Below are 10,614 nucleotides of genomic sequence, written 5' to 3' on the forward strand. Positions count from 1 at the left end.
GTAGCTGTATTTGCATGTTCTCCTACTTCCTGCAATGAGTACAGAACCTAGCCTTTGTGCAGCTTGAGTACATTTGACCCTATCCAGATTTTGTAACACTGTGAGCCTCGTACACTGGGTTTATACTCTTTTTTATTTTTTTTTATTTTTGCCGGTTTATAAATGGTTAATTCTTAAGGTTGATAACACACTGTAGCGTTGAAGGACGTGATAAATTCATTGTGCTAAAAAACCATATCATCCAGTTTTGGGTTGTGGCATCATTGACATTGTCCGGTATTTTCTCTCCATGTGACCCTATAGGGAGGAATTATTGAAGTAACTTCATAATGATCATATATATATATATGCTTGGCGTATCGGCTTAATCAATTCACATCATTTGAATAATGCAAAACCCTAAATTTCATGCATATCTATTGTTCCCAATGCAACTGAACTTGATATCAATTTCTGCCGGCTATATTTTGCTTCTACTAGAACCTACATCTTGAAGACTTGCCTGTGTTTAACAAGACATCAATCCAAGTAAAATTTAGTTACATTATTGCGCGCGCGAATGAGTGCGTGTGTGAGAGAGTGTGTGTATGTGTATGTGTGACAGTGTGAGAGAGAGGGAGGTGTTGAACTGTTGAGCTTTTGCTTTATAGTTTTTTTATAGGTAGTGGTAATTTTTGAAGAAAATGTGCCTGCCTATATGAACTCGAGGTATAGTGAGTGTACTTTTAGTTTCTGTGAGAGAGAGTTTTTAAAACTTCTTTGACCCAAGTTTTAAATTTGTAACCGTTGGTTGAGGACAAAATTTAATGAGTCTATTTAGATTTTAAATTTACAAAATTTATTATGCTTCATTGTCTATTTATTTATTTATTTATTATTATTAGGACGAATTCCAAAAAACACTATCACTCATTTGCAAAAAAACATCCCTTATAAATACTTTTAGTAAGAAACCCCCCTTAACTATACTGAGGGAGTATTTTAACTTATCACCCTGTAATGATTTTTTGAGATAATTTTGTGAACCAAATTACCCCTCAACTGTATGAATTGGGTCATTATTCAGTCCTCTATTAAATTCAGTGAACAACAAATTCAGTCAAACCCAAATTTTCTAACTATATTCATATGCCCAAACAATACTAAAATTATTACAATTTATGCCAAAAAAAAAAAAAAAAAAAAAACTGCATTGACAACCATTTACGGTGAAACTTTTAGCAACTTATTTTTCATTTGTATCGTTACAATAGTTTAGAAATCAAGAAGCAAAAAATGAGAAATGAATGGTAGTTGAAAAGCCAGATGAAAAATAGCCAATTCACGCGAGTCCCCACCTTCACTAGAACCCCGGACCGTGAGAAAAGGGATTGCCCACTAGTAACTAAGATAGCTTTGCCCTTGGAGATCAATAGAGTGAGACTGCCGGCGGGCCAGAGAGAGCAGCGACGGAGGAGACGCCGCGGCGGGCGGTGCTGGACTGCCAGACCAGGTCGCCGCCGGGAACGATCTCATCACCGCACCATGAAGGTTCATCCAGCTCCGAGGAAGAGGAACATCAAGCTGCAATACGACGTCGCTTCGACCCTCTCCAATGCACTTGCTTGCCAGCAAAAGAAGCTCCGGAGACTCCCTCACATCTTTGCCAGAGTTCTTGATCTTCCCTTCCACTCAGACACCGATGTTCCGATTGCCGTTACCACCGACAATATCGACGTCGACGCGATCAAGTACTGTGATCAATCGCCTAAAGCACGGAACCGCCGATGAGATGGAGAGGAGTGGCCCCGTGGTGTATGCAGGGCCAATTTCAGTGCCGGTTGCAGACCTGGTTCAAGGGGGGTGTCAAGGACTTGAAGGTGTAGACGACGCAGGTGGGGACTGGCGTGATCCGGCTTTTCAACATCAACTTTCTTTCGTCATTAAACACCCCTCAAACACCGGAGATGCCGGCATTGGGAGTGCGTCTGGTTACCCATGTTTCGGCGAGCCCTTCTCTGACAGCTACCCAACCGGAGGAACGGGGAAGAAATAGCCGAAATCGAGTCACTACAGTAACCTCGCTACTCAAATCTCATCACCCGACTGTTGAACTCACCATCCTCATCCACGTTCTGCTAAGGGTTAATTTGGTCCAAAAGTTTACCTCAACAAATTATTACTTGGTGTTGAGAGAGCTCCTTGTTAAAAGTATTTTTTTTTTTATTTTTTTTTTTTATAAGTGAGTAATAGCCAAGGAAGATTTTTTTGCAATTTGTCCTTCTTCTTCTTCTTCTTCTTCTTATTATTATTTTATTATTATTATTTTACTGTTTTGAGTGTTTAAGGAGAAATAAGTAGCTGTTGTGCTCTTAATTTATAAATAGTTAGGTTGGCCCAATAGAAGAGAAATATAAACAGGCCAACAATTCTGCTCTCTCTTTCCTCTTTTTGTCTTTGAGTTATATTTCCGTATTGACATATATTTTAAAAGGGGGGATGAGTGTTTGAACTTGGAATAGGAAAAATTGGCATTAATGACGGACTCATAAAATTTTGTGAGAGAGACTGTCTTTTAATTTGTTGGGGCAAACTTATTTAGTGGGTCAATTTTTGTAATTTTAATAGAATTTTCTTCATAAATTTTTAAAATTTAAAACATAAAATGCAAATGCAAAAAAAAAAAAAAAAAAAAAAAAATTCAGTGAGGGCAAATTATAATTTTAGTAGAGGCATCTTCATAAATATATAAAAATTTGAAATATAAAATGCCCAAAAACAAAAAAAAAAAATTCAGTCCGGACGAATTGTAATTTTAGTGAAACATCTTCATAAATTTAAAAAAAATTAAAGTATAAAATAAAAATATAAAAATTTCAGTAGGGTGTTGCTCCGTGCCTAATTGACACGCAATTTTATTAAAACTTTCGAAAATGAATTTTTTATTTTTTTAAGAAAAAAGTACATAGAAAGAATTATTAATAATATTGCACTAGTGCTAAAAAAACGAGTAGAGTCTATATATATGTATATATAACCTAGAAGAGGTTACTTGTTGCAAGTATCCATAATAAAAGTACCGTGGTAGACTTGATAGCTACACAACACAGACCGTGTTTGATATTGCCTGATGAATCCGAAACAAAACCATCAATATGTTTGAATGATTGAAGGAACAGTGTCCCTTGTATGTATTGCAACCATGCCTTTGGACAAGGTGTTCCAAGCATGCCATGACAACCACCTCTTTCAATTTGCTCACATATATTTTTTCAAGTTTAGGGTTTCGTGAAGTAAGCTATTGTAACAGATGGACGCCTTATTTATTTATTCAAAATTTTAAATTATTGGATAGTGTTACATACCCATCTATTTATACTTAATCATTTTTTCATTCGGATCCGATGTGGTATAAATGACCCTTGTTACAGGTATACTAAACACAAGTCACAGCAGCATCATCACCTCACTATTCGACAAATTTTGCAACTAGTGATTTGATAATCGATCTTGATTAAGAGTTTCTTGTTTTAGGAGTTGGGCGCTCTACCATTAATTAGGCCACTAAATAATATCCAAAAATAATATCATTAAATAAACCTAATGACAAAATGATACTTAATACTCAGTTGATTCAAACTTCAATCTCTAGCTATTTCCTTGTAGTTCCGTTGGTATGAGGGAGCAACATGCAGAGGAAAGAGAAGGATCGAAAAGGGAAGAAATCGAGAGAATTTTCTTCATTTTGATAAGAGGGAAAGAGGAAAGCAACAGGAAACAAGGGAAATGTTTTTCCTTCCTGTCATTTTCTCTGTTCAAAATGGAGGGACAAAAAAGAAAGATAAAGGAAGAAAATTATAGTATCTTTTATGTTTTTGACCTTATGTTACTATACAAGGACATAATAGTAAAATCAAACAGTATTCATGTACATCCCTTCTTTTCCTTCTTGCTGCATCAACCTACAAACCTACTAGGGAGAAAAATAATTCTCCTTTTCAGAAGTACTTTTCTTTATTTAATTCTTTTTAAAATCATTCTTACTCAACCTTTTTCTAATTAATTTTTCACTAATTCAAATACCACAAGACAAGCACCTAAAAAATCCATTTGTTTGATCGATCCCTTTATTTTTACAATATAAGGGGCCATATATTGTTGTGTTAGACAAAAGCTCGTGAACAAACATAACTACCACCTTTTTTGACCACTCCACCACTTCTCAATTGATCATATTTATATGTAACTTTCTCTTCTCCCTTTTCTGATCAGAAACTAACCAACAGAGCTGATATATATATATATATATATATATATATATATGCTCTATCAATCTAGGCAATCCAAATAACAAATAAATAAATAAAATATTATGGAATGGTACGTCGTCTCTATTGATGATTTTGACGAGGGCCAATCGAGAGTAATAACTGTATATATATATGTTATGATACCAAAATCACTTTTAATTACTTTAATTAACTTTGCATGGCTTGATTTGCTGATCTATATAGGGTAGTTGATGAACGTTTAAGATAAAGGCTAGAGAGAGAAAATTTACTACAAAAAGAAAATAAAAAATTTGGTCATGGTCCGGCCTAGTATCACGTGAACCGGCGACTATCACGGCGTGTGGACTAATTTCACAGTGATGTTGGACAAAGAAGAGAACAAGATTCCGGGTCTTTGGAGCGAAATATAAAGATGATTAATTACACTAATTACAAACAACACTCTCTTTCTCACACATTCACACAGTGCGTGACACTATCACTACGTTTTGTACTTTCAATAACTTTGTCAAACCCTACCTAGCTAAATCCACGTTGTTAATTTGGACATGTACATGGTTGGCCTTGAATATCGAAGGTTGAATTTAAATACTCTTGACTAATTTCATGGCTGATTAAACGTTCCAGATCCCATTCAGACTATTTAGTTAGAGAAAATTTTCGATATGTATAGCATTAATCTTGATTATATGGTCGTACCTCCTAAATCAAACATTTTGTTAATTAGGTACGAAAGCAAATGTGTAAGGATTCAATTGATGAACGCGCGAACTAAGCGCGTTGAAGAGGCTCCAACAATCCAACAAAGCTCTCTTAGTCTAGAGCTAGTAATAGTAGTAAATTAAAGTCTAGAGCTAGTAATAGTAGTAAATTAAAGTGTTTGGTGCAAACTGAACCTTGATTTCTGGGAAGACGGTTTAGAGAATAATCAATCATCATTTGGCTTTTAATTGGCTTAATCCGCATTAATTATCTCGAAAAGTCTTCTCTTACTGATTATAATGAATTAATTAGCGAAGTGGATTAATTATGGCCCTAAACTAGTCGACTATAGGACCTTCTACATATATAATCACTTTTTGGGTATTAAATACAGTGTTCAAAGTAACATGCATTGATTGTCTTGTCTCTTCTGTGCTTGAGTTTGTTGTTTGCCATAGACGTATTGTCCTGGATAGGATTAACAATTAATTATTTAGTTTTCTTTAAAAGTACATTGCATATTGTCATAATCAATTACCATTACATATTTTTTATGCCTTCAAATATATATCTTAATTAATCATTCCATTCACATAATTCAGTAGGTAGTTTACACTAAAACCCATTTATATATTGCATGGATTCGGTCAATTTCGACAATACATAAATCATTATTTTTATTTGTTTAGTAACTGTTAACAGTAAACTATAGCAACCAAATCCAAACAATATTGATATACTGTGTTGTCCCAACCGAACTTTTTCCTTTTATTACATTGTTTAGAAAACAAAAAGCAAATATATAGATATATATATACACACACATTAAAATACAATGTATGTAAACGTTGCACGCACTAATTACCCCCCTGCGATGTCGTACAATACCATAAGGAATTTTTTTGTATTCTTATTGTGTCCATGATAATTAAGAACAAAACAATTAATCAAGATTTGCCTGAATCTAATTGAATCGCATCTACCCTCTTTTTGTTTAGTTTTAGTTATTTATAAATATATATATACATGTGTGTGTGTGTATTTGCTTTCATTTGTGCAATATTTGATTAGAATAAATAGAGAGAGGTTGGGTGGGTAGCCGGAGAGGGGCTAGAGAGACAGAGTTGCTTAGAGATGCAAAAATAGAAATCCGGCGTCAATCTTGGGCCTGCTTTAATTGTTATTGCATGTGAGGCCCATATATCGCATATGTGTGTGACTGTGTGTGTGGATTTGTTTGTGTGTGCCCACCATGCACCTCTTTTTTGCTTTTAACTCTGTTTATTCTATAAATAATGGACATCCATTATTCATCTTTTGCATGTACCCTACCCATAATACAAACACAACCCTCCTCACCCTTCTCTCTCTATTTCTCTCTCTCTCTCAACAATATATATATATATATATATATATATATATATAGCCTCCTTTCTACCTCAAATCCAAATACCAATTAATCTCTCTTAATTAAATTTGGTTAGAGATCGAGAGAAGTTGTATGGCCCCTACAGGAGACAATGTTGTTGTTTCTAATATGAATCTTGAAAGGATGCTTAGCATGAAAGGAGGCAAGGGAGATGCTAGCTATGCCAATAACTCCCAAGCCCAGGTTCTTAATTTCCCTTTAATTTCTCAGTTGCTTTCATTTCCATAATTTCTTATATATATATATATATTTGGTTCATTTATATATTTATCATGAATGGTTAAATTATATTAGATCATGAGTTTGAGTAAAATTAAAATGAAAATCTATATACATAATGTCCCATTTGAGCTCTTTTTTTTTAAAAAAATGGATATATGTTTACTAAAAGGCTAGTATTATTCATAAATTATTGTAATAGTAATTACAAGTTACAACTATTAATATCTTTTAACAGAATTCTTTTATCGTTGCTTTTATTTTCTTTACTACTTTTAGTTAATCTATTATTTACTATGACAACAAAAATATAATTCTTTTATCAGAAACTTCAGAAAGCAATGCTTATTTATTTTTTCCTCTTTTCTTCCATTGAATATTGTATTCACTTATCCAATCATGCGATATAATATGTATAGGCACAGCATGCTCTGTCCATGCTTCATCTTCTTGAAGAAACCCTAGATGGGGTGCAACTCAACTCCCCGGAGGTCCCCTTCGGGGTGGTGGACTTGGGATGCTCGTCCGGCAGTAACACCATCTTCATCGTGGACGTCATCATCAAGCACATGATCAAACGATACGAGGCGCTAGGGTATGAGGCACCGGAGTTCTCCGCATTTTTCTCCGACCTCCCTTCAAATGACTTCAACACTCTCTTCCAGCTTCTTCCACCCTTGGCCAATAATGGGGGTAGCATGGAAGAGTGCCTAGCCGCCAACGGCCACCGCTCCTACTTTGCAGCTGGCGTTCCCGGTTCCTTCCACCGCCGCCTTTTTCCGGCGAGGTCCATAGATGTTTTCTACTCTGCGTTTTCCTTGCACTGGCTCTCTCAGGTTAATTTTGATACCTTAAACTTTACTTATTCTCTTGTTAATTATTTGTATATTAATACGTATAAAAATAATTAATAAATTAAGGAACCTAGTTTGTTCCCGAGAATGGTATGCAGTCCATAAGCTTTATATACACCAAATATATATATATATATATATATATATATATAATATGTTGAGGGTAAAAAATATCTTAATTCACTCTATTTATGGCCCCTGGTTTGACAAAAACCGCTTTGAAAAGTTCTCAAGTTAGCTTTTAGAAAGAGAGATTTACCATAAATAAATAAATAAAAATCATATATATTTAAATTACTTTCGGCTGATTTTTAATCAGATTTTTTCTTGTTGGGTTAGGAAGATGTTATATATTTTTATTTTTTTTCCATTTTTCTTTGTTATAGGACTTAGCTTTGCCTACTTTTTGTGGTATTTCAGTTTCTTGCATGCATGTCTTGCACATATTCCTTTTATCTGGCAGGTTGCAGACTTCGTATAAGTCACCATGTGTATATATATATACACACACACACATATATACGTGAATCAGCATCCTCCTGTTTGGATTCTGTACAACACAGTTACATCATATATAGTGCAACACAATTATTTCACAGATTCAAATGCAACACATCTCAGTTACATCACAAAATGTGTAACATTATGATATTAAATTAAAATTTTACATCGTGCTTTAATATTATTAAATAATTAAACTGAAAATTTACAAAATTATATTGGATTCATGATGTAAAATATTGTATTAAACATGGGACAAATATGAGAGAATCCGTAGGCATGCATGTTTTATAATTCATTTCAAAATAAGGGCTAAAAATGAGAGAATATAGTTAAAGAATGTTAGAAAAGATCAAGATTATATTATTTACAGTATATATTTGTGTGTAAAAAACCAAATAAAAAGGACAAAATGAGGTTTGTTTGTTCATGTGTATATAACTCGCACTGAATTATGGTGTTTGTTGTGGACTTTGCAGGTACCGGAGATAGTGTTGGATAAGAGATCAAAGGCATATAACAAAGGAGGGGTTTTCATCCACGGTGCAAATGAGAGCACAGCAAAAGCATACAAGCAGCAGTTCCAGACTGATCTAGCAGGATTCCTCAGATCAAGATCACAGGAGATGAAGAGAGGTGGGTCCATGTTCTTGTTGTGCTTGGGCAGAACCAGCTCTGTGGACCCCACAGACCAAGGTGGGGCCGGCCTCCTCTTTGGGACCCACTTTCAGGATGCTTGGGATGATCTTGTCCAAGAGGTAATCATATCCTCCCATTCCCATCATTCTGATTTTTACATGCACCCTTCCTTCTTATTAGGCCATGTCATGAGATGACTACTATCTTCTTATAAAGGGTGATATGATCAAGTGTTCTTATAACAACATCATTCTAAATTGTCACTGCTCATCATTATTTAAGTTAATCAGGGCCGTTCAATACCTTTATCATTGATGGATCGGACCCTCAACTTGTCCATATCCCTTGTCGGCAATATAATAGCCTCATGGCAGGTTGGGGCCCAATTCATTGACCATGGTTTGGATCTTGTGTGTTACTGTTGTGCAGCCCACAGCACCAACCCATAATCATACGTATGAAAAGACACAAGTTGGTTCCATCCATCACCTTCTTGATCACATAATTATGAGTCTTCATGAGGGTGTGCTTGGTTAATAGTGTGACCTAGCGATCCTGATTCAAATAAAATAAATAATTTTTTTATAAGTAATGACAGAAATCTCTTGTATTCAAATGTAAAATACAATCATTTTGTATTAATCTAAATATAAAATTAGGTATATCCAATATCTTTTTAAAATTAAACTTCTTAAAATTAGACCCAGCAATAACGGAATCTCGTAAACTGGCCTAACTCATTAAAATTTTATCAATTATGAACATTCATGTCTTGCCTGTGCTTGTACTAATGGTCCTTTTCCCTCCTCAATCAATAATGTTCTCTTGTCAAAATCGTACACATATTGTACCTTAAGAATGTTCAGACAATCAGAAGATGAATAGATTTTCAATCCCATGTCGACAAACAAGGCCATACCATATTTTACAAGCCTACAGGTCCACAAAGCCAAGCCCAACTAAAAATGGGCCAAAGTTGGCCCATTGAAGAATGCCATGTATTTTGTGGTCCTATGAAAAAATAACACTTTTTGATTGAGCACATGATGAATAATGTAGGGACTCATTACTAGTGAAAAACGTGACAACTTCAACATTCCGGTTTACGCGCCGAGCCTACAAGACTTCAAGGAGGTAGTCGAAGCCGACGGCTCATTTGCCATCAACAAGCTCGAGGTTTTCCGGGGAGGAAGCCCACTTGTCGTTAATTGCCCCGATGATGCAGCCGAGGTGGGTCGAGCCCTAGCCAACAGCTGTAGGGCCGTGAGTGGGGTCCTAGTCGACGCCCACATAGGCGACCGGCTTGGCGAGGAGCTGTTCTCACGGGTTGAGCGCCGAGCCATGAGCCATGCAAAAGAGCTACTGGAGAAGCTACAGTTTTTTCACATAGTTGCCTCTCTTTCTCTTGCATAGAGAAAAAGAAGACAAAGAAAAAAGCTCACTCTTGTGTGTGTTTTTTATGCATAGTAAAGATAAGAGACAAAACACAAAAAGAGAGTAGAAATCAAAAGTTCACCATCTTTTTCTCTCTCTCTTTTGAGTTTTTCTGTGTAATTACTGACGGTAGTTACCTTTATACGTGATGGATTTGTGTTTTTGGTGTTCCCTTTGACTCAAAACTCAGTTAAAAAAAAACTGGTAGACCCTGTTCATTTCACTTGCTTTTATGGGCTCATTATCATGTCTAGTTATGTGAAATTGTGTGACTTTTGAGTCTGCTTTTGTACCTAACAACATGTGAAATGCCATTTGATTTTACACTTTTAAGTCACTTCAATTGTCATTTCTCTGCTTTTGTACCTAACTACATGTGAAATGCCTTTTGATTTTATACTTTTAAGTCACTTCAATTCTCATTCCTTTTTCTTTTCTCTTCTCTTGGTCCAATTAATCATTTATTTATTTCATTCCTTTGAATTATGGAGATGATCAGTGTGATGGACAATGGTAATCACCTCGGATAGGCCATACTATCTTTTATTAAAGTCAAATTTTCCCT

The 10,614-nt window shown here is 35.2% G+C and overlaps 1 protein-coding gene across 1 annotated transcript; it reads left to right on the plus strand.

The window, feature by feature from the left end:
- The first annotated feature begins 6,457 nt into the window (after nt 1–6,457).
- Nucleotides 6,458–10,472, plus strand: LOC132308390 (indole-3-acetate O-methyltransferase 1). Its single transcript, XM_059806454.1, has 4 exons — nt 6,458–6,585; nt 7,041–7,457; nt 8,456–8,734; nt 9,675–10,472. Exons 1-4 carry the CDS (start codon nt 6,475–6,477, stop codon nt 10,026–10,028), a joined length of 1,161 nt encoding a protein of 386 aa, XP_059662437.1. The 5' UTR covers nt 6,458–6,474; the 3' UTR covers nt 10,029–10,472.
- Nucleotides 10,473–10,614: the final 142 nt, after the last annotated feature.

Source organism: Cornus florida, unplaced genomic scaffold (genome assembly GCF_030987335.1).
Source record: "Cornus florida cultivar Cherokee Brave unplaced genomic scaffold, ASM3098733v1 CherokeeBrave_3.0.0_Hap2_Chr05, whole genome shotgun sequence".
NCBI lineage: Eukaryota > Viridiplantae > Streptophyta > Magnoliopsida > Cornales > Cornaceae > Cornus > Cornus florida.

Excerpts from the sequence above, each read along its gene's own strand:
- LOC132308390 (XM_059806454.1), top strand. The coding sequence starts at position 6,475 with ATGGCCCCTACAGGAGACAATGTTGTTGTTTCTAATATGAATCTTGAA. Across the intron at positions 7,458-8,455 it reads CCTTGCACTGGCTCTCTCAG|GTACCGGAGATAGTGTTGGA; the intron begins GTTAATTTTGAT and ends TGGACTTTGCAG. Across the intron at positions 8,735-9,674 it reads GGGATGATCTTGTCCAAGAG|GGACTCATTACTAGTGAAAA; the intron begins GTAATCATATCC and ends TGAATAATGTAG.